The sequence below is a fragment of the Mustela nivalis genome (assembly GCF_964662115.1).
Source record: "Mustela nivalis genome assembly, chromosome: 2".
Classification (NCBI taxonomy): Eukaryota; Metazoa; Chordata; class Mammalia; order Carnivora; family Mustelidae; genus Mustela; species Mustela nivalis.
The window spans coordinates 122,901,682-122,925,494 of NC_139021.1; the positions used below are offsets into that span (position 1 = coordinate 122,901,682).

Here is a 23,813-nt window from a genome sequence, read left to right on the forward strand (position 1 = left end):
ATGGACAAAACAAGCCAGAATCAGAAGCTTTCCTTTTGAAAATGGGTCCCTTGAGGAGAAAACCACTCCTTTGGTCATCCGCAAACCACCCGGGTTTCTCACTCACTTTCCCCTACCCCCTAGGTAATGCGCGTTACTGCGCTTAAGGAAAAAACAGAGGTGAGGTTAGTTCATAATTTCAAGAGTGAATGTAAGTAGCGGAAGGGCTCCTGGGGTTAAGGACCACTTTCTAAAACTTTCCCCGTACTCCTTCTCCCCCTCAAGACCTGGCTGACTAGAAAGGTGGATCTTTTTTTTGTCAATGAGCTTCCCACGCCTCACCACGAGGAGGGCAGCTTGTCCGAATGGACATGGATTGTAACATAAGAACCACCTCGCCATGACTACTCCGAAAATTATACTGGGAAGGGAGGGGACCTTTTTTTTTTTTTTTTTTTAAATGGTCTTCTCACACACAGGATTTCAGTTTGGGGCTTCTGTAAGAAACCAGCAAGTCATTTAATCTGAACTATTACTTCTTCACTGGAGAACCTTGAAACACATCAATTTTGAACTGTTTCTATACCTATCACTTAAACAGCGCGGTCTGGCTGCCCCAGGGCTGAACCGCTGTTTGGGAAGGAGCTCTACCTTCTGTAGAGAGCAGCAGTTTGAAGGAAGGACTATATGAAGTGCTCTTGGCTCACCAGTACAAAGAGTTAATTCCGTAAAACTTTTACTGGCTACATATGCATAACATGACCTCACGGAAAAACCACATTCCAAGAGTGACAGAGCAGGTTTTTCAAATGCCTTTTGCCCTGTGGGACGGTTCCCATCCTTTTCAAAACGTAGCACAGTCCGTGGAAAAGTTCGTTCTGCAAAGCAGGCAAACCTATTTCCTTTTTATGACTCTCCTTACCCTTTCTGGACACAAGAGATTTCAAAAGCGTGCACGTTATGTTTTCTCAAAGGTAAGTGATTCATCTGTTCCAGCTCTATTTTCCAATTCCTTCATTCAGTACCGTTTATAATTTCCATTCATTTAAACCCAGGAAACCGCAAGAGCTTAGCTTTTAAACTACCAATCAAGTCTAAAAATACACTGTCAACTACTGTTTTTGCAAATATAAAAAAGAAACAGATCTGCTTTCTACTACTACCCAGGACCCAGAGAGATTATTTTAAGTAACTACTCACAGCTGGGCTATTTGCACAACCACTGCATACGAAACAAAAACAGCACACACCAAGCGCGACTTAAAGAAAGAGCTTACTCTGTGGTAAAGCCATTTCCACCAGGCGGGGCAGATCAAATGTTTTCCTGATGTTTCCAGGAATTCCTTAAGCAGTGATTTAGAGTGTACCTCGGAATCAGCCCAAACAAACCGACCCCTGGGCTGTATTCACCGTCTTCACCGCCGCTGGGGTCCACTCAGCATCTTCGTCTCCTCGTAGGCAGTTGAAGAAGTGCACATCTTTTCTCTAACTCGTCAGAGTTCAGAGATTTTCGATATTCCAAACCAGAAAAAAAATACACGAAAAAAGAGCAAAGCCTGCCTACCCTTAATTGAGAAGACCCTTTCGATCACTCTGCAGACATCCTTTTAAAGCTCCTTCTGATTGGACCAAAAACTCCGCTGGCAAGCCTCTAGCAGGACCGAATGGTGACATAAATGCAAGCCCCTGAGTTATTTGTATGTAAATATGAGGACTGCTCCAGTGTAGACTTTCCGTAATTTGATACCAATGGCCGGTGCCTCACCGGGGAACCGAGGCAGCCTTACATCCAGGGAGAGCCAGCGAGCAGGGTGCTGCGCTTAATTACGAGGTGACTCTTCTCCAGCATGAATGAAGAAACGGCCAACCCAGGTAGAGGAAAACCAGAAGAAAACAAAAGAAGTGGCCCAGGCGGGGAGTGGCAGGGAGCTCCAGGCAAACTTTCAACTTTGCTCTCGGCTGGGAACACCAGGAGCCCTGGTTATTTATGGTCCCTGTCAGGTGGAAGGAGGGGGAGCAAGGACCTGGAGGGAGGGCCTGCCCTTGAGCCGAGGTGCTGAAAGTGTGGGGCCGAGGGGAGTCGCAAGGATTCCCGAATGTCTCCGAGCAGCAGCGCTGCAGGATACGCTAATCCCCACTGCTTTTTATCAAGAGTTGGAAGAGAGGAGCAGAAGTGAGACAGGCTGGAAAAAGCAAGTGGATGTCTGTCCCACTTTTTGGCACAAGTTCTTTCAGCTCTTTGACACCCTCACAGGAGCTCACTGGTTCTCCCTCCTTGAGGCAGCTCTGCAGAGAGCGCCCAAGCCAGGCGAAGAGGTCTTTGCATAAAGGGCTGGACTGCAGCCCAGAGGAGGCGCTTCTGTCACTTTGCTCTGGTCCGTTGTTTCCCTCTCTCCGGGACTCCTGGCCTCCCTTTGGAGCTCCTCCACCCTGTTTGTGTTGGCAGGGGAGGAAAAAACTAGCAGGACTTCTGCATCCTCCATCTGGGCATGCTCAAGAGGCAATTTCAATGGCTCGTTTCTCAGAAGAGCTGGAAAGTTACGCCAGATACTAAGTACAGGGCTCTGAACGTTCTTGCTGAAGTCAGTGGTTTACAACACTTTTCCATGAGTGTGTCTATCTCCTGGAAATTTGCATCTGTAGAACCCCAAAGTGGGTTCTACAAATGTGTTTCTCCTGGATCAATGAATGCACGACTCACCTAATAGTATGATGATAGGAGACCCAGGGCTTTAATTGGAGCAGCCTGACTGTAATCAGCATGGTACATATGCAGGAATAGAAGGGAAACTGTTTATAATGCCTGGTATGTATTGGAAAATATTCCCAAGCAAAAGAATAATTCCCAACTCTGTAAAGAATGGGAGGGGAAGTCGTGGTTCAAATGGATAAAATGACTAAAATTAATCTGTTTTCCACATCTGCACTTACACTGCAAACTGCTTAGCAATGCCTCATTCAATGACTGCTGCTCCTTCCTCCTGACTTATCAGTTGGCTTTTCTCTGGCCAGCCTGCACAACTGCACGGTCCTGCACATCTGCTGTCCTTCTGTTATACGGAATTATTTCAGTCCCTAGAAGTCCAGAAACTCTTTAGACTTTGAAACATTACATAGGGTGCACTCTTGATGGAACCTTTATCCCTCTTCTTCACCTGTGTAATCTCTCCAAACTTTGACACTAAAATTCCTCCCGTCCTGGACAGGACCATCTAAAGTTAGTGGTTCTTCATGTGGGCTTCCCTTATCAGAGCGTCCTACCAGGGAAAACGTCTGTTTAGTCTCTCCCACTGGATAGTGAGATCCACGCTAGATTAGGAACCAAATTCTTCCTGAACCTGGCATATTGCAAGTGCCCCATAAATACTTTTGGATTTCATCATTGCTTTCATCAAAGAGGAAGGTAAAAACAAAAACAAAACAGGGGCGCCTGGGTGGCTCAGTGGTTTGGGCTGCTGCCTTTGGCTCGGGTCATGATCTCAGGGTCCTGGGATCGAGCCCCGCATCGGGCTCCCTGCTCCGCAGGAAGCCTGCTTCCCTCTCTCTCTCTCTCTGCCTGCCTCTCTGCCTACTTGTGATCTCCGTCTTTCAAATAAATAAATAAAATTAAAAAAAAAAAAACAAAAAAAACAAAAACAAAACAAAACAAAGAAAACCAGACTCTTAAATACAGAGAACAAACTGGTGGTTGCCAGAGGGAAGGTGAGGAGGGAGATGGAGGAGAAAAAAATAAAGAGGCTGGTGGTTGTACTTTTCTCCCCGTCTACTGGCCGCAGCAACTTAGCACTCTCCGGCATGCCAAGTTGTTGACTGGCACATAGGAAACGGTTAATAAAGTTAAGTTTCCATTCTTCTTTACTCATCCTTCTAGACTTCTGAAATGGTCACTGTGAAACCAGAAGATGCCCAGAGTTGAAATGGGGGTGAGAGCTGTCAATATAGTTGGCCAAAGATTAATTAAAATAGCCTCATGACATGGTGAAGACATTTCTTACAAAGCATGGAAAGCAGAAACCCAGGCACTGTTAGTATTTCAAGGCAGTTTTGCATAATTGGTGCTCTTGATTCAAATCCTGGCTTCATCAGTGACCAGTTAAGTGACCTTCGGAACACTGTTTACTCTGAGTCACAGTTCCTGCCTCTCTGTAACTGGGATAATAACTCAGCCTCTAACCTCAGCCTCTTCCAGGGATTCAGTGAAATAATGCACAGAATAAGGGCTTCATCAGTATGGTCAGTGTTATTCTGTAACACAGCTTTCTGTGGTGCCCAAACATCTGGGGTGCCCAAGCATGAACTCATACAGTTAGAATTTCAGTTGCTACTGCTGATACTGGCAAAGGCAAAATCCAACCACGGCAGCAGATGTCTCTGCTCTCCATTGTCTACAATGCCGAATGCAAGGCCTGGCTTATAGCTAATCAATAAATATTTGTTGACTGATTGACTGTCTGAATAATACTAGACCATACCTACTCTTCTTTCAATAAACAAAATATTCTATAATTTTATAGAGCACAACACACTATTACACCAAAAATTAGAAATGAATGACATGAATTATGTTGGGCAGTTTGTTAACGGCCTCTAATCCATGCTGTAACCCAAAAATATTTTATTAGTAGTAGCTTCTGACCAATAGGCCCAAAGGTAGATAAGCCAACAAAGATAATTCTATGACTGGACAACTCTGATGCAATATCATATATATTATAATATATGTTTGTTTAATATATTATATATATTAGATTGTTTAACATAATATTATGTTTACATATAAACAAGAACCACACATTCTCACTTACCAAGAAGCACTTGTGTGGGTTTATGTTTCCAAGAAGTGTTTGGTGGAGTGTTCTAACAGTTGTGTTATAGGTAACTCTGAGCATTTTGTGGTGAAGAGGGTGTGGTAGCTAGTGTTTAAAGAAGTTTTCTCCCCAGCCCCACCCCCACCACGAACCACATCTCTTTAATTAAATGTGGGCTTGTTCAATTTTTGAACAATAATATGCAGGGGAAGTGATATTGCATGACTTTTCAGTGTTGGTTCCAAGAAACCTTGCAGTTTCTCCTTGGCTCTCTTTCGAACACTGGTTTGGGGGAAGCCAATCCCCATGAAGATATTTGACTACCATGAGACCTCCATGCTGTAAAGGTCAAAGAAGCCACGTGGAGAGGCTGCGTGGAAAGAGAGAGAGAGATGACCAGCTCTCCCTCAGCTGTTTCAGGGCCGCCCAAGTGAGGCCAACAGACCCATAACTGAAGATACCACATCCAACATTCTGCCATGTTACTCGCATCCCAGCTGCTACCCGACTGTAATCTCAGCAGAGCTCAAGAATCCAGCTGAACCCAGTTAACTCACACAACCATGGGAGATAATAATAGATTAATCCACTGAGTTTAGAGGTTTGTCATCACAGCGTAGTAAGTAGTGGGAACAGAGAGGAATGAGAAATGACAAGGTCTAAAGGTAGGCCAAAGAGGTCATGTGCTGATTGCTTAATGCATGCCCAGTGAATTAAGAGTGAGCTCTGCAGAGTGCTACCTGCTTAGTGCAGAACAAGCCCAGGAAGGGTACCCACTGAGTGCCACCACAGAAGCCTCATCTATTTAGGATTGACTTTATGTCTCTTAACATCATGAGCACTGCCATTCTCACTGTTAATCCATTTCTGATAATAAAATACCAGACACTGGAAACTGTTTAAAGGAGAACACAAAACACCCCAGTCTACCTTGATCCTGCCGTTCACCAAATAATAAAAACTGTTCAGAGTCATTTCACTTCCATTTTCCAGCTATCCCTCTTCCTGGTCCTCTTATCGTGACTAGGGTAAGAGGTTTCTTGTACCACAATCAACCTTTCGAAGATCCGTACCCTTTCACTAACAGGAAATCACGCAAAAAAGAATCAAGAACAAAGGAGACAAAGAGAATATATGAAATGATTATCGGGACAGTCGCTGGTCACATAGCTGTGCCCTCGGTCCTTTGTACTTACTTATTTTTAGATTTTTAAGTAATCTCTACACTCAATGTGGGGCTCAAACGCTAAACCCCAAGAGCAAGCATTGCCTGCTGTAGAGGGATCCCAGTCCTCATTCTTTTTTACATGCCGTGTCAATGGCCAGTTGTCAAGATGTGGTGGAATGTACCTAACCCAGCTTCCCCGCGATCTTTCACTGTGCCCGCTGGCAAGCCTCTTTACGCTGAACAGAGGAAACTGTTCTTGGCTAATATTTATAAGTGTTTTCATGCCCTAGGAGCTTTTTCTTTTTTGCATGTCATTTTTTTCTAATGTTTTCCATCATCACCAAGGAATACTTCTGTTGCTTTCCTAGGGGTTGAAAGTTGTTTTCCCCTCTGTCTGGAGGCAAGAATCATAAAGAAAGTTCCGTAATGTAACCATATGAAGTTATATTTTCTGAAACTTTGCTCAGAAATGCTTTATTCCTCTGCTATAAAATGAACAATCTTCTTTCCAAGGTATATACTTTGTAACATTATGGAGTCACAGTTAAAAATACATTACACCTTCAAACGAATTAATAGTAGAAAACCTTCAAATTATGCAGGATTTTTAAAAAAGGCAACATTAGAAAGAATACAGAGGAACATAGGATCTAAACTCTAGTGATTTATTAAGCGTCACTTTCATACTAGAACTCAGCAAATAGTCTTACAGACAAATAGTTAATGATTGAAACTTATTTCCATTTAGTGTGCTTGTTCTGAAAAAGGTGACTGTTTGACCACCACACAGCAAGGAAAATAAAAATGACTGGGAAAATAAATCCTTCAAGCATTTCTAGTCTACATTACAGAACAGCAGGATGAGAGCAAACCATTATAATCATCACCAGAATCTACTGAGCATTTACAATGTTCTAGGCACGGCGCGGTGCTTTTTAAGTCTTATCTGATACGATTCAAGCAACAACCTTCTCAAATAGAATTGTCTCGATTTCAGTATAAAGAAAACCCAGTTCAGAGTGGAGGATAACCCAGGATCACTTAGAAATTGGGTAAAAATGGAATCAAAATCAGTTGATGTGACTACAGAGCCCCAATTCTACATACTGTCATATGCGATGTTGTCGAACAAATACTTTAAGAAAGGTAAGCTCCACGAGGTGACCCAAATGTGACCCAAAGGTGACCCAAATGTGAGCTCCGTGAGGGCTGAGGTTTTTGTCTGTTTGGTTCCAGATCTAGTGCCCAGCACATGGTAGATGCTCAATAAATGTGTGCAATGAAAATTCAGTGATTGCCTTTGGAGGCAGCAACTACATTACTGGAGTGAGGAGAAGGAGGGAGACTTACTTTTCACTGTAAACTCTTGTACCTTGGGAATTCTATACCATGTGCATCTATCACCTATTCAAAAAATGAATATAATTAACAAAATAAAACAAGATAGAGGGACTGCAGAGAAGTCATACAGGCTGTGTTCCGTACACCAGATCAAGTGTTTTGACTTATACGGGTCTGCCAGAACATGCTAAGGTGTGTATGTGCAGCAGCAAATACGTAGCAAACATGGAGAGGAAACTCAATTCTTTGTGCGGTTTGACCTCACTGTTTCAGCAAGGAACAGGAGGAATAAGATCACAAGGCTAGAAGGAGATGCACATTATTTGCGTGGCACTTCCAACAGCTTCCCATTTTTCTAAAGTGCTGGTTCTGAACCTGGACTATGCATTAAAATCCCCTAAAAATTTGTATTTCTACAGGTTCCCAAGGGAATCTGCTGCTTCGGGTCCAAGAACCACACTGTGATAAGCACTGGCTTAAGGGATCCTTACAAGTAAGTGACAGTTATCTAATGGCAGTATTGATTTGAGAGAATTAAATATCTATTTTCCTGGTGGGAATTGCAAGAGTAATTAAAATCGCTTCAGAAACTGAATTCAGTGAATGGAACACACTATTTCTAAATTTCCAGGCGTACATTTGTGTCATCTGAGAACCCATTTAAACCATAGACGCTGACTCCACAGGTCTGAGGCTGTCTCTGAGATTCTGTGCGTGGGATGAGCTCCCAGGGGATTGCAACCCACACTTCGAGCAGTGAGACAGTAGGGCACTGGACTAGGCTCTGCTCCGAGTACAGCCGATGACTGCCTTGGACACATTTTGTCTCCAGTGAAGACCAGGACACAAACACTGAAATACTGTACTATGTCTCCTGCTGGTTATGATTTGCTTAATGCTTGGCATGTGCGAGACACTGTGCCGAGTGCTTTCTATATACATCGTGTTCACTCTTCAACCCTGGGGAGCAAGTACTCTCATTTCCCTTTTCTAGACAAAGGCAGATTCAGAGAGGTTCAGTCATTGTTCAGAGCTCACGTGTCTAGTCAGTGGTAGAGTCTGGGAAAGCCCAAGGTCTTGGCCACCACCCTTGTGCCGCGGGATATGCAAGAGAAATCACAGAAGTATCCAAGAGTTCCCAGGAAGAGGGCATCCCTTTCGATGGAGGCGGTGCGGTAGATGTTGAACAGAGGTGCGTGAGTTAAGACAGGCAGAGAGGAGTGGAAACGGGAAGTGAGGGGAGTGAGCCGTCCCCAGCCAGCCACAAGATGTGGCGCGAGAAGGAAAGAATGGGACTATCGTGAGAAGAGCAAGCAGCCAGCTTTCCTAAAGTGACGGGCAACGGAGTTGTGGGAAGTGAGGGCCATGTCCGGCCATGTTTATAGGGAAGTTGGATTCTACTATAACAACTACCATCCAAGTGACAAGCGACATATGTCCGTCAGTGGGTGAAAACACTTTCATTTTTTTGACCCATAGATATATATGTATATATATATATATATATATATATATATATATATATATAGTACACACACACACACACACACACTCACTCACTGAAGACCTAAACCTTCAAAGCTCTCCCTCTTCCTCTCGTGTTCTTCCACCCACTTCTAATCCCGCAAGAAGCAGAATCCACGGAGAGCTGCCTCTGTCTGACAGCTGCCGCCTATTGAGCACCTGCTCTATGCTGGTCGCCGTTCTAAATGCTTTGGTATATCTTTTCATCTTCTCGGCAGTTCCATGTGGTATAATGAACCCGTTTAGAGAGGAGACAAATAAGACTCAGCACATTTTATTTTTTGAAGGTTCAAATCAGGGACATAAAAATACAGATAACTCTGAAAACATTTTCCATCAATTCAAAGCATTCGTCAAAAGATGTCTCTCTCCCCTAATGTTTAGACAATAACATTTTCAGCCTGGAGGACCCACATGACAGTGTCTGTTCATGAGTCTTTTCCCTCCATGCCCCGGTACTTTGATTCTCAGAAAAGCGAGGGGGCGGGAACAGTCATATTACCAGCCTGACGCTCTCGGACTTCTGTTCTAAGGGTCTGATTCTGCCCTACAGTTGCACAAACAAAGTTCCTCAGATTCCAGATCTGCACGTACTGCAGTTTGGAGCAAGAGCTTGGATTAAGCAAGGTTTCCTGCAGCCGTCTGAGGGACGGATCAAAGGGGGAGGTGACTGGTGGCTGACGGAATTGCACTACGTAGTTCAAGAGTTCATGCATGTAGCAGAGGCTCTTTAGTGTCGGGCTGGAGGCCCAGGGTGGCCTTCTGGGAGAGTGGAGGCTCAGGGCAAGGATGCCCCCCTCCCCCCCGGGGCCAGGTGAAGGAGGAAGCAAACTCCCTCAGCCAGGAAGGAACAGTTCTGGGCCTTCACAAGAACCTGTTGTGTTCTAGCACCTCCTGGCAGCGGTGGTTCTTTCAAACAGCTTGCTAACTATATTCTGGAATGTAGTATTTTCTTGCTTTCCTTCTCAATGAGATCAATGGGGTAAGTTGAGGAAATCGATGAGCCACGGGTAAGATGGGTGGTCTTAAGGAGGCTAAGGAAGTATGTGTCATTAAGGGTTGTAAGCACCTCATGCGGGAGGCCATAGGCCATGCTCTCCCTCCCCCCTTTCCTTCCCTCTAGGTGCTCCTAAGAGCCAGCCCTCCTCCATGGCCAAAAGGAATCGGGCTGGACTGGCAAAGTTTGCCCATCTTGTAATCAACGTGAACAAGTTGCTGTTCTCCCACAGAACAAATGCCTCTTTCTGCTTGGGCTAGATTTCTTTTGTTTTAAGAGCAAACAAAGTCCATTTGATTCTTTACTCTCAAACATTTATTCTAGTCTTTGTGGCTAGATGTGCTTCTTTTTAAAAAAACGGGATCACAGTTTTTAAACTGCTCCTTAATCCAGGCTAGATATAGTTTCTAAATAAGCATGCATGACTCAGGCTTGGAACTCTTCCAGATGTAGCAATGAAAAATGTCCCCTGTGATCTTGGTTGGGTTAATAAACAAACTCATCCCAGAAAGGAAAACGATTTCAGTGTCCTTCCTGTGAAGAGGTAGAAAAAGACAATGTTGGGACAGATGCTGTAACTTTTTCATATTCTTATCATTCTTATCAATACACCTTCACCCTCATCCAGAAACTGCCCTCGGGCATCTAACTCAGATTACCCTGACTTGGTCACATGAACACCTGAGACTCCAGACAGAACGCAGGTAGAAAGAGGACAAAGTTAGGCACACTGTTCTCCTTATCTAAAATCTGTGCCACGCATGAAATAGACTAGACAACAAATGAATTACCAGCTGCAGGCCAGCCCTGGGAAATCAGGCACTGACATGTTGATTCTTACTGAAAGAGAAATGGGATAGCTTAATTCAAGGTGGTAGTGCCATGCTCATTAATTCTTCTAATTATTCCTTGCTAGCTATTTTTGTCTAGCTTCAATCCCCAATCCAGACCTCATTAGCCTCGGCTCCTCCTAACACAGGCATATAAGATGGTGTGTGCTCGGCAAGAAGATGTTCCCCGCCCCTGGGTGTGCAGGAATATCACGATTCCATGGGTTTTTGAGGGCAAGCATTTGGCCTCTTCCTAATGGTATACCCAAATTTCCATTCCTTGTGTAGACAACGAACTTGTGCTTGTCGGTTTGCTATATTACCTACCTCTACCTAAAGGATGTGTGCTTACAAGGTGAAGATGGGTGGGCTCTGCTGTCAGTTAGCCTCCCTGTGGTTCTGGCCCAGTGGGTCAGACCACCCCTTCCTTCTGCAACATCTTCCCTGCTTCTCTGACCCCTCCCATTCCTGGCCCTTGCACTCCCCTGCCACCCCCATCTCCACTCATCCCCAGTGCTGATGCTCCACTGTCTTCTCCCTGCAGCAAGAATCCCAATGTGAAGGGAAAGGGTTAAGGGTGGTCAGACTAGGACCCACTTCCACATGAAGCAGGTCAGACTCTCCAGGTAGGTGGGCAGGCATGAAAATAACTGGAGGGTGAGGGGTGGGGGGAGAAAGCATATTCAAAATTATGACTTGTTTTGGGCAAATGGAAAAACCACTTATTGTCTTTCATTAATAAACATGCTTCATTCCCTGCAATCCCTTAAGACAATCCCTGTGTCCATTTATCCCCCTCAACTGCTCTAGTTACTCATTCTGTCACAGCTTCTTGGGGAAAACACACACATACACACACACACAACATGAGAACTGCTCAATTCTATGTCTATGTCTCTATCGTGTCATGGACGCGGCAGCTTCCCAAGATCACCAGGGAGCCGCAGATCGCCTGCGCTCCGCTGACTGGACCCCGTCAGGACTTCTCCCCTGGCTTCTGCTAGAACCCACTCTTCTTTCTGGTTTTCTTCCTCTATTGTTCACCACTCCCCCTCCATGTCCTTTGCTGTTCCTCTTTCTCTGGGCACGTCAATGTGCCCAGACTTTTCTAGAACTGCTTCTCATCCTCCCTATGCCCTTTCCTGGGGTCCCCATTCAGGGCGGTGCTCAGTTTCTCTAGCTCCTGTGTGCTGAGGTCTTCTGCCGGGTCATCTGCTTTTCTGTCTGTCTCTCTCCTTTAGAAGTTTTATTTAAGTAACCTTTACACCCCAGCAGGAGTGGGGCTCAAACCACGACTGTGAGATCAAGCGTCGCATGTTTTTCCAACGAAGTCTACCAAGCACCCTGTCTCTGACACTTTCTGAACTTTGGAACACTTCTTTCTACCTACCCAAATCTTGACTTCTCCACATTCTATCTATTCCTTGCAATATGTCCTTTCTGAGGCTTTTGGTAATCTCCCCTTTTTCTGAATTTCCTTGTCACTTTTATCTATTCTTCTTTACCGCATCTCCTTTAAGTAGAAAGTTGGAGTGAAAAACCTAATTCAAATTCCAGTTGCCTTGACGAGGTGAACCTGGGCAGCAAATATCTTAAGCCCATTGAGCCTCAGATTCCTTAATGTAAATTAGAACTAATAGGACTTTAAGTCAGGGCTTTAGATGGAGAATAAATGTAGATTGGAGTGCTAATAGTAACAATAATTCTCTTGACTATTTGGAAAAAATTCAGGAAGATAAGGTACCTCGTAACTAACTTTCACTGAACTCTCTGGGCCAAATCCCTTATATAGGATCTAATTTAAAACTTGCAACAATCTAACCATTGTGAGACTAAATTATCTGAATTACCAGGCACCAGAGATGCCAGAGCAAAGGTTAAGGGCAGGGATTTGCGCATAATCCCTTGCACTGATCTGCGTAATCTTGATCAAGGTCCTTTAACCTTGCTGGAACTGATTTTTCACATCTATAAAATGGGCATACCATTTTCGATGGCTCTAAACTCAGAGCTCACTGTGAAGGTCACATGACATATAGCAGGAAATGTAGATAGATTCATGCCTGGCATGGAGAAAGGGCTCAATAAAGGGTAAGTACCTTATTTATGATGTTTTGGGAGTTCATTTATATGCAATCCTCTCAGGGGACTGACACAAGTAAATGTGTGGATTTAAGCCTGTGGATACACTCGTCCATGGGAGAGTGGCTGTTTGTATAAATCCTAAATATTGTGACAGGGATAAAGCTCCTCTCATGGAGCTAACAGTCTACTTTAAAAGAAAATGAACAAAATTAATCACAAATTAGCAAACTGCAGTCTGTGGGCTGAATCCACCTCCCACCAACTTTTAAGCCAATTTGTTTTATTTTATTTTATTATTTTTTTAAGGTTTAATTTATTTATTTGACACAGACAGAGAGTGAGCGAGGGCACAAGTAGAGTGAGGGTCAGAGGGAGAAGCAGGTTTCCCGCTGAGCAGGGAGCTTGATCTGGGGCTCGATCCCAGGATCCTGGGATCATGACCTGAGCCAAAGGCAGATGCTTAACTGACTGAGCCACCCAGGAGTCCCTTAAATCAATGACTGTCACACAGCTGAGCCCATTTGTTCAGGTCTTGTCTCGTGCTATTGTTATATCACAAAGACAGAGTTGAACAATTGGGCCTGAGAACTACATAGTGTGAAAAACTGAAAATATTTACCATTGACCTGTAACAGAAAAAAAAAAAAAAAACGTGCTACCCTTGGAAATTAATGGCTAGTTCCTCAAGATGAGGATTAGGATGAAATTAAAAAGCGTGGACAGAGAGGACAGTGGAAAATCAGTAGCCAGGGCCACATCACACAGAACCTACCAACCATGGAAGGGCCAAACTTTTAAGCCAAGTGTGATGTAAAGCCTCAGGAGGTTTGTATCTTAGTTTAGTATTTACACTATACATTATTTAGAGGGGGTGGCTACCTTTATCATGAAATATAGTCTGGTAGAGGCAGACAACAGAATATCACAGTGAAATGAAAAGGAATGAGCTATGCTTATAGGCAACACCACGAAGGAATTTAAAAAAACAGGACTCTAAACTTTAGGGGGTTTTAAGCTTGGAAATGGAATGATATGATCCAATATTTGTAAAAGACTGCTGGGATGCCAGGTAGAAATCCGAGTCTGCAGGGAAAGAAGTGGACAGAGTGCAGAAGCTCCCGCAGCGGTCCACGGCAGAACCGTAAGGAGTCCGCAGGTGGGACTGGCTTGGGCAGTGGCAGTGGGGCATGGGGAGGCAGAGAAGGGGGATGTGAGATGAGTTCTGGAAGATTGCACATGAGTGCTAAGAAAAGGGAGATTACATGTAACCTTGGGGCTGGCTTGCGTGACGGAGCCACTCCCTAGGATGAGGAGCTAGGGGGAGACACTGTTTGGAGCCGGGGTTCAGGGCATGACGAGTTGTCTATGAGACTCTAAAGGGAAACATCAGGCATGTACTGGGTAGGTGGACAGCCTGGATCAAAATCACTCAACAATTCCAAAACCAAAGCCAGGATAGCAAGGATAGGATAGAATGTGTTTTAGGATAAAGGCCTCTGCCCCAGTTCACTGATCTTTTTCTTTTGTTGGAAATTCTTTTAAATTCACTAACTAGTCTTTGAGATACAGATAAACCTTAGGAGAGTCATTAAAAAGCTGTTTATTGATGCAATCCATAGTCTAGGTCTGTCTCAGTGGGAAGGCGTTTATTGGAATGGCATATTCCAATGGACATGGAATATGGACATAGCAAGCAAATTCTCTCTAACCTGCCTCTTCTCAGAAACCTGTAAAACATGCTTTTCCTTGAGTCTCCCTCCACTGTGATGGAATCAGCTAAACACAGTGAGGATCTCCTGTGTACCAGGTACCGTGCTGGGTTCTGGGTCTCTGCTTCTGGTGTTTCATTTTCACTTTATCATTGAGAGAAGCATGTAATTAGGTAATCTCTATTCGGAAGATCATTTGTAATCAGAAATGTATCAGGCAAAACGCTAGATGTTATGACTGAACAGGTATTTGCAAAATGATAACTTTTCAGGTGAAGAACAATTTTTGCAAAACTACAGCCACCCCCAGACCATCTGGGGCAGGCTAGTCTTCAAGGCTTCCTTCCAGACCTAGAAAGCTAAACACCTACTGGCCTGATTTATTTATTAGCATGCCCAGGGGATTAGGAAAGCAGGATAGTCCTAGGCATTTGTGAGAAGGGGTCCTAAAAGGACATCTTTCTGGTAGTTTCCTTGATGCCCATTTTCATGTCTCCTAAAGTAACTTCTCCTATTTTTTTGAGTTTTAGATTATGCCATTCAAATTCTACTTATTCTCTAATTGAGAAGACTCAGATATGTTTACTAAAACTACTTACTTTGGGTTCTTAAGATCTATTCTAAATTATGTTTACATTTATTTTCCTGGAATTTGCACCTTGGGCTGCATATTTCTTTTACCAAGATGGTCAAAAGAAAATATACTATTTCTACCATAGTCTTATCAGGGTCATTAAGAGATAATTATTAACTTGTGATAATTTCCAAGGCATGATCTGTTCCTTTTCCCAAACTTTCCCCTTTTTAAAGCTTAAAAAACAATATATTCTTGGATTCTGTATATAAGAAAACAGATCATGTTAGAGTGGAAATGAAAGAGAAGACCCAGACTGTCCAATCTGTCTTCCTGTTCAGCTCTGCTGCTAACCTGGTTGGGCAAGCTACTCAACATTTATTTGGGCTTTGCTACCTCATCAGCATAGTAGACAGCATGGGCTCCATGATGCAAGGTCAGTTCACTGGGCACTGAATTTGATACAAAGGTGACTGAGCACAACTCTCCTCATGTCTCACATCATGCTAACGTTTGATGAAATTTTATTGCTTTATTATAGCTCAAACCTCTACCCATCTGATTTTCTTAAAGATTTCATTTATTTATTTGACAGAGAGAGAAAAAGATCACAAGTAGGCGGGGCTGGGGGGGAGTAGCAGGCTCCCCACTGAGCAGAGAGCCCGATGTGGGGCTCGATCCCAGGACCCTGAGATCATGACCCAAGCCGAGGGCAGAGGCTTAACCCACTAAGCCACCCAGGCCCCCCAAACCTCTACCTATCTGATAATTATTTCTACTATGTGTGTACTTAGCCTCTTACTTTTTTTTTTCCTTTTAACATACATTGTCTGCATTTGATCCTGAGTGAGACTTTGCAGCCTTATCAAATTGTGAGTAGCTGAGAATTAAATAATTCTTCTCAGTCTCACCCAATGGTCTCCCAAACCTGTTCAGTAGAGTCTTATTTCACAGAGCTACCTTTGGTTTTTACTTCCCATGGCTTAATTCCATTTTCCATTTTTTAAATTTGTCACTATAATGCAACCTCTTAGAATTCTGCAAGCTAAAACATGTTCTACGTTATTTAAAAATTTACAAAATATACTCAACAGGAATTTATAATTTAAAGTCAGCGTTGAACCAAAAAACTAAAAATCTCCTGGAAGGGGGACTCAAAAATAGAAGACAGACAGAACCTTCGCCTCAATTTTCTTCTTTCTTTTCTTCCTTCCTCTCTTTCTCTCTCTTTCCTCCCTCCCTTCTTCATCTTTTTTCTTTCTTTTAAATTGCAAAGTGAATTGCAAAACATAAGAATGTAACTGGCACCAGAACCAATATTAATTTTGTACAGATATTAATTTGACATGTATATGCCGTACTTTCTGGGAAAGAAGACAAGTGGGGCATTGAGATATCTGTGGATGAGTCTGGCCCTCTCGGAGCTCTGCGTACCCCCTACCCAGGTAATATGTTGCTTGGATAAGGCTGCTTTATCGCCTTTCCTTCTCTAGTTCTACTTCGCTGATACTTCAGCCTTCCTTCTACTCTGTAACCTGGCTCCATTGTTCCCCTAGGTCATTAGTTGATAACATTGTCTAGACTTGTTGATTTTTTAGTGTGTGAAATTAATGCAAACATTTCTTACCTACGCTAATTTCTCCTAAGAGATGAGAGAAGAGAAGGAGAAAGCCAAGAAGATAAAGGAGGACAAGAAAGACTACTCTCAGTACCATTCCCTTAGTATTTATTCAATTTTTATAATATGGATTAAATTTATATTTTCCCATATTACAAACTCATTCTTCTTTTTCTTTCTTTCTTTTTTTTTTTTTTTTAGGTTCTATATATTTGACAGAGAGAGACACAGCGAGAGAGGGAATACAAGCAGGGGAGAGTGGGAGAGGGAGAAGTAGGCTTCCCACTGAGCAGGGACCCCGATGTGGGCCTCGGTCCCAGAACCCTGGGATCATGACCTGAGCCAAAGGCAGACGCTTAACCAACTAAGCCACCCAGGCGCCCTTTTCTTTCTTGAGAAAAACTGGTAGCATATATTGCTTTTCATTTTTATATGCTTTTAAAAGCTGCTGAGCTTCTCAGTACCCTAGGATACCAGTGTGGTGATCTCTTACTGGTTCGTTAAAGACAGATATTCATAACATCCCTGTGGTTACGTGGAAATAAACATTTGCCCCAGTCTGTGAGGTCTTACCAAAAGAAGCAGCTCCAAGTCCAACTAAAGTAGCAAAGGGCTAGCAAGACTATAAGGCAAATGAGTCAGAAATAAAAGCTATCATTAAAGTTGTAGGGGTCCCTTTAGAATTAAAATGGGGGGGGAGGATTTGGAATAATATAGAAATGCTAGTTTATTCATGATAGGACAGATGTGGCTTACTGGCGCTCACATAAGCAGTTGAGGAACGTCAGATGACAGTGATATTAATAGGAGTCAAATTAAATGGATATTATAACCTCAGAACCATCTTAATCTTCAATAGTAGATTTGTAATATCGTCCATGGACAAAGCAACGGCCCTGCCTTCCTCTGCTTTGATCAGACTACACCTGGAATTCTGTGTTCAGCTCTGATCACCTCCACCTGAGGTAGAAACTGACACCCTGAAATGTGCACAGGAGGCAATGGTGAGGGAGGGGATAACACGTCCTGAGAAAAACAGACTCATGAGAAATAGAAGAGGCAGGTTTTGTGTTAAATAGTGCCAAATGCATCAGAGCCCGAATCAATGAGCAGTGGCTTGAATTATGGAGAAGGACGCATTGCGAAATGAAGAATTTTTAAAGTCAGAGCTGTTCAAGCACAGTTAAGTGGGCTGGGAATTAGGGAATTTCTGTCATTAAGGCATTTGGGCAAAAGACCTCCTCTGAGAGGTTTATAGAGATGACTCTAGCATAGATGGCTGAAGTGACCTTTTAGGAACCCCTCCCAACATTCAATTCTACGGCTTTATGAAATCAATAGCCATTTGATTGTCACAGCCTGTGGACACACCCATAAGGCAAGGGCCAGAAAGTTTAAAAAAAAGACGAATAAAATGAGAATCGAAACTTATTCATTTCAAACTCCCAAGCTGAGAGAAATCCATAAGAAATCGCTGTCATTTCTAGTTAAATGGCTAGATGAATTATCTTCAAATGAAACAATTAAAAATTCCTCCTTTATGGGAAATTACTCGGTTATTCATATATATAAAGCTGTTATATAGCCCATTCAAACTTGGCCTCTCATCAACGCAACTACTTTGGATATTCTGTCCAAAACTAGCAAATTCTTGGGTCTTTGATTGTCATATTTCATAAAATCGCATTTGAAAATCTACGTTTGACATGATTTGTGTGCATACACATCAGTGTGATTATATTTTCCTTTTGTCTTCTGCCCATAAGAAATTACTCTGCAAACTTTATATAAGAAGGCATCAAAATATAGTATGATAGCAAGGCATATTATTCTTAAAGTCCTAAAGATGATACAAATATCCAATCGGGGATAAAACAGAAGTAAATACACAGCTGATGATGGAGACAAAAGGAAAAGAAAAATGAGTAAACACCTTTAACAGTTACGAAAACAACACTTACAAACAATGAGACAGCTCTGTCTGGGTTCCTAAATGACCATCAAGGCATTAGCTGTTCTAGCCATGTATTCTCCTAGCCAGAGTGCACTTTCAATAGGCACTCACTGGATGCCAAAAAAGTTAAAGTGACTTTGGATTCTGTAGGCTTCCCACTATTTAGATGTTCATTTAAATGAGTGCAACTCAAAGGAGAGACTAGTAGTTAAAATAGGGACAATTACCTAAACACAGAGAAAGACCAACAACACTGAATCCTCTCTGTGCGAAAAATACAGAAGACGGGCAAATACAGGGAGCAAGAAGATAGAAGTCATTTGGGAGAGTCAGATGGGGCAAGAAAGAAACATAAATATACTGGAAATTCTTCTATAAATATACATTTCATTACTCCAGCAAAATTCTAAAATTTGCCACCTTTATAATATTTATTTACTTTAAAAATGTTAATTTTCCAAAGAAACTTTTAAAGATATCATTCATTAGTATAAGGATTCGTCGTGAGCTGGGCAAATGAACTGATTTTTAAAATAGGGCAGAAAACAAGTCGTTTCTTTTAAGCAAATGAAGTAGAGTTTTAAGAATTTATGTTTTGATCTCTGTCATGAAATCAATATTGCAAGTTTATATTCTGAAAGCAATTTTCTTCAGATTGAGCTTTCATTAATGGTTCAAGTTCAAAAGCTGCTTTTTTAGAGTAAGCTTAGAGTCAGCCTTACAATGAGTTACATATAAGATACCTTCTCTTATTTTGGAAAATATTTTAGCTGTAAACATTAATCAGATTTCCTCTTCTGGATTTTCAAAGGTAAACAATAAAAATCAATTTTCTGCTTAATAGAAACAAATAGAATGCAAACCATGTCATTAGTGACACTTGTACTTTCAAGTCGGAAAACGGATTCAAGGAGAGGGGCTTTAAAGCAACCACTAATACCAGATACATCTTTTAAATGGTATATAAATTAATAGTTGGAAGTTAGGTGAAGAGTTAGTAACTCAAGGAAGTGTTATATTTTGAAGGTAAGAAATGGAAGATAAAGCTGGAAGTGAAAGTTCCATCACAGTAAAAAGTTACAAATACCTTCTTCAACATCTGAGATATATTCACCATCACTGAGCATTTCAGGGGCGTTGGCTTTACGAACTGCATGATGCAAGTGAACAGTGTAAGTGTGTGGAAAATCGCATACTCTTTAAACGAACAACAAAACACATGAACACTTCTAAACACATTTTTGCAATAAACACATTTCAGGAAACAGATACACAGTCACTTTTAATTATTATGAACACAAATGTCGTTTTCATACCTTCATCGTCAGACATATCAAGAACTTCATTCATCGTTTCCGGAACATTCATTTTGTGCTTCTCTATGATAGTCTAGTAACAAACAAACAAACAAAAGGCAGTCACTTTAAGGAATGAGATTATTCATTTCTTTCTAAATAAGTATTTATTATGGGACTGATGTGCAGAATATCATGAAGCTCTCACATGTAAAATGGCATTAAGATTTTCCCCTTAGCATTAAGGTCTCCACCATATATACTACTGAGAAGATAAGATGAAAGAATTCTAGTGGTAAAGCAAACTGGCTTAAAAGATTTAGGTCCCTAATGAGGCCTTTCAAAGGAAAGAGAAGAGAGATACCGCCTCTCCTAGTCCATTGTTAATACTTTTTCATGGTCTGTGGAACCTGCCACCTCACTCCACTAAAAGTCTTGGCTGAAGAAATGAACAGCGAGAATCGTGTCTTTATTGCTTGTGCCAAGCCAGCCATTAATTTTGTCTTCCCCTTCTATATGTACATTTTAATGCCTAGGATAAATATAAAATATTGAGATTGCATAAATTATATAATTTTTGCAACTATGCCACGCTGAAAATATTAGTCATGCATTTGCAAGATCATTTTCACCTTCACACAATTTTAAAGAACTGTATATTACAGAGCCTTAGTGAATTTTTTTACTTGCTTTTTGATGACTTTTTACCTATACAGCTTGTATCCATCCAAAGGACACCGACAACTTGTTAACAATATTAATGACTTAATGTTTCAGACTTAAAACAACTCCTCTTTATTCTGAGCATATGAAATACTAATGGTAAAAGGGAACACACGTAATTAAATAAGGCAACTGGAAAAAAAAAAGCTCAGTTGTTAAAACTATGGTATATTTGTCATGACTGATGAACCACTACTCACATATTACTATTAATTAATGTCTATATTTTATTCAGATTTCCTTAATTTTTTACCAAATGTCCCTTTTCTGTTCTAGGTTCCCATCTAGGATACACATTATCTTTCCCTGTCATGCCCTCTTCGGCTCCTATGGTTGTGACGGTTTCTCAGACTTGCCTTGCTTCTAATGACCTTCACAGTTTGTTTGTTTATAGATTCCACTTATTTACTTGAGAGAGAGAGAATGCACACAAGCGAGGGAAGGGGCAGAGCAGCTGACTCCCCACTCCTGCTGAGCAGAGAGCCTGATGTGGGACTTGAACTCATGGCCCTGGGATCATGACCTGAGTCGAAGCCAAATGCTTAACTGACTGAGCCACCCAGGCACGTCACCTTCACCGTTTAGAAGTGAACTGGTCAGGTATTTTGTAGAATGACCCTCAATTGGGATTCCTCTCATGTTCTTCTCGTGATTAGACTGGGTTACATGTTTCGGAGAGGAAGACCATAGACGTAAAGTGTTATTTTCACCACACAGTTAGATCAAGGCTCCATACTTTCAACAGAATTTACCAGTGTTGATGTTGGCCGTGGACGCCTGGCGGAGGCAGCGTTCCTCAGGTTTCTCTGCCGTAAAGTTAGTCTATCTCCCGCCATGTTCCTTTCCATACTGTTTCCTTTGCAGGGAAGCAGTACTCAGCCCACACATAAGCAGTGGGGGAATTACATTCTATACCCCCTTGAGAGTGAAGTATTTTTTATAATTTGTTTGAAATTTTTTTGCCTGATTTTCCTCTTCTTTGCTACTTATTCAGTTGTCTATTTATATCACTATGGACTCATGGAAATTTGTTTTATACTTTGCACTATACTCCAATTCTTTCTTCCTTCATTCATTCCTTCCTTTTCTTATCTATCTATCTATCTTAATTGTTCCGCCTTTGGCCCCTGGGTCAGTTGACTCCTGTGTCCCTTTGACACAGCCCCATAACTGTGTGTACGCATGCTGGTTTACTTACTTGAGGGGAGAGACACTCCCTTACTTTCTGGCACCATAAGATGCTCCAGGGTCATCGTGCATATTTCCTTCCCCAGATCTAGACTCAGCTATTTCTTGAAGAAGCCCTGATTCCCTTTAGTACAGAACAGTATTAGAAACCAGTATCTGAGAGAAAGAGAGATGTCCTCTGTTCTTTGCAAACGAGGGAACTGAATATTTTAAACAATGCAATTTAAATGCTGAATTCATCTTTTGAATGTCAGCTTCTAGCTCCTCAGTTTCCTACTCTGCCATGATTGCAATGTCACTAACTCAAGCATCTTTTTCAGAACTGCCTTGTCAAACACTGTACTCACAGGGAGGATGAATCTTTTTAGGGTTTTTGAAAAACCAGTGTCTGCTTATGAACTCACGGACTGCTGGGACTCCAGCAAGGGGCCCCGCAGAGACCCACCTGCTGTGCAGACCGCACTGCAGTCAGGGAGCTCAAGATCACAGACTCCACCCTGAACTCTGTCAGCCTTCATCCATGCCCGGTAACATGTAACTGCTACCACACAGCTGATAAGGTGGTGTATGGGGTGGAAATAAGGTCTCAAATACCACAATGCTGGACTAAGTCTTAGGGATTCCAATAGACTCTACTCTCACCTCTGTGGAGCACTCATTTGGTAAAAGCCTGATGTACCTCATTAGGCAAACTGGATCTTTCTGTTAGCATGAGTCCTATCTTTTCTCTCTCACAGAAAAACTCAGCTGATGACACTAAGGGATACGGCCTGACTCCTATACTCCTTCTGTCCTTCACCTAGACCAGGCCTTGAAACCCTTCTCAGGCTATAACTTTAACTCCTCTGTCTTTAACTTTATTTTCTCGTCAAGTTTTTGTTTTTTTGTTATTTTGTTTGTTTTTAAGAATCTCTACATCCCATATGGGGTTTGACCCCATAACCTTGAGGTCAAGAGTCAAACACTCTACCACCTGAGCCAGCCAGGTGCCCCTCTTCAAGCATTTTTGATATTCAAGAAACATTCTAAACTTTCCCAATGAGTGAGAAAATAATTTATATTCAATAGGCAAGATTTATAGGGATGCCTGGTGGCTCCGTTGGCTAAGTGTCTGTCTTCGGCTCAGAGTCTTGCGACCAGGGTCCTGGGATCAAGTCCCACATTGGGCTCCCTGTTCAGCAGAGAAGCTGCTTCTGCCTCTGCCTGTCTCTCCGACTGCTCATACTCTCTCTCTCTCTTTGACAAATAAATAAATAAAATCTTCAAAAAACATGAGCAAGATTTATATTTTGAATGATTATATAGGTTTTACATATTTACTGCAGTGATTTCAAATCTTTTATGGCATTGTGACACTTCACCACTGTTTAATATCTTGTTCTTCTTCCTCTTTTTTTTCCCACTCTAGAAAAAAACTAGATGGAATATCTATAAGATTAAGGTCAATAAATATTATTTGTTTAAACTCTTTTCTCAAGAACTTAATAACAGATTTTAAAATCATGAAGTACTCAAGCGGTATACATAAAAGCAATGTGTAGTAGTTTATCTCTATACAAACTATACCTTGAAGTTAGAAACATGCCCTGGTTGATAACCATTGCCCTAGCCCATTAAAGCTACTGCTTTCTTTTCTGCAAATTGCATAATTTCTCTCTTGCAATCAACAGGTTATTTTCTTGTTTTGTTTTGGGTTTTTTTTGGTATTTTGTTTGTTTGTTTTTAGCTTTAAAGCCTGTACATTGCTAAATAACTCAACCAGTAGATTGCTACAGAAGCCCTCAATCCATTTTTTAAAAAAATACGAAGCACTGTGTATACAAACTGTTTGCAGATGCTAACTATGCCTCCCTTCATGCCAGAAGGTGGTGGATGAGAAAAGGAGGCACAGCTGATAATGCCCAGTGTTCCAGAGTCCAGAGCCAATCTCAGGCATGTGTGTTGAGTCACGGAGTTAGGAGTAACTCCAGTAAGCCTCTGATATGGTGCAATATCTGCTCATGATTCCACGGTTACCAAA

The 23,813-nt window shown here is 42.0% G+C and overlaps 1 protein-coding gene and 1 long non-coding RNA gene across 3 annotated transcripts in view; one reads left to right on the forward strand and one right to left on the reverse strand.

Annotated features, from left to right (window-relative positions):
• Nucleotides 1–23,813, reverse strand: part of ANK3 (ankyrin 3) — a 335,126-nt gene that overhangs the window by 102,721 nt on the left and 208,592 nt on the right. The window contains 2 exon segments of the mRNA XM_082721630.1: nt 19,675–19,737; nt 19,904–19,976. Coding sequence (XP_082577756.1) covers nt 19,675–19,737; nt 19,904–19,976 — 136 coding nt within the window.
• LOC309860107 lies at nt 4–23,074 on the forward strand. 2 transcript variants are annotated; one of them, XR_014309155.1, is made up of 4 exons: nt 4–953; nt 6,953–7,101; nt 7,716–7,789; nt 20,882–23,074. It is a non-coding gene; the product is annotated as an uncharacterized lncRNA (long non-coding RNA). The 2 variants fall into 2 exon arrangements; XR_014309156.1 differs by lacking the exons at nt 6,953–7,101; nt 20,882–23,074 and adding an exon at nt 7,928–8,786.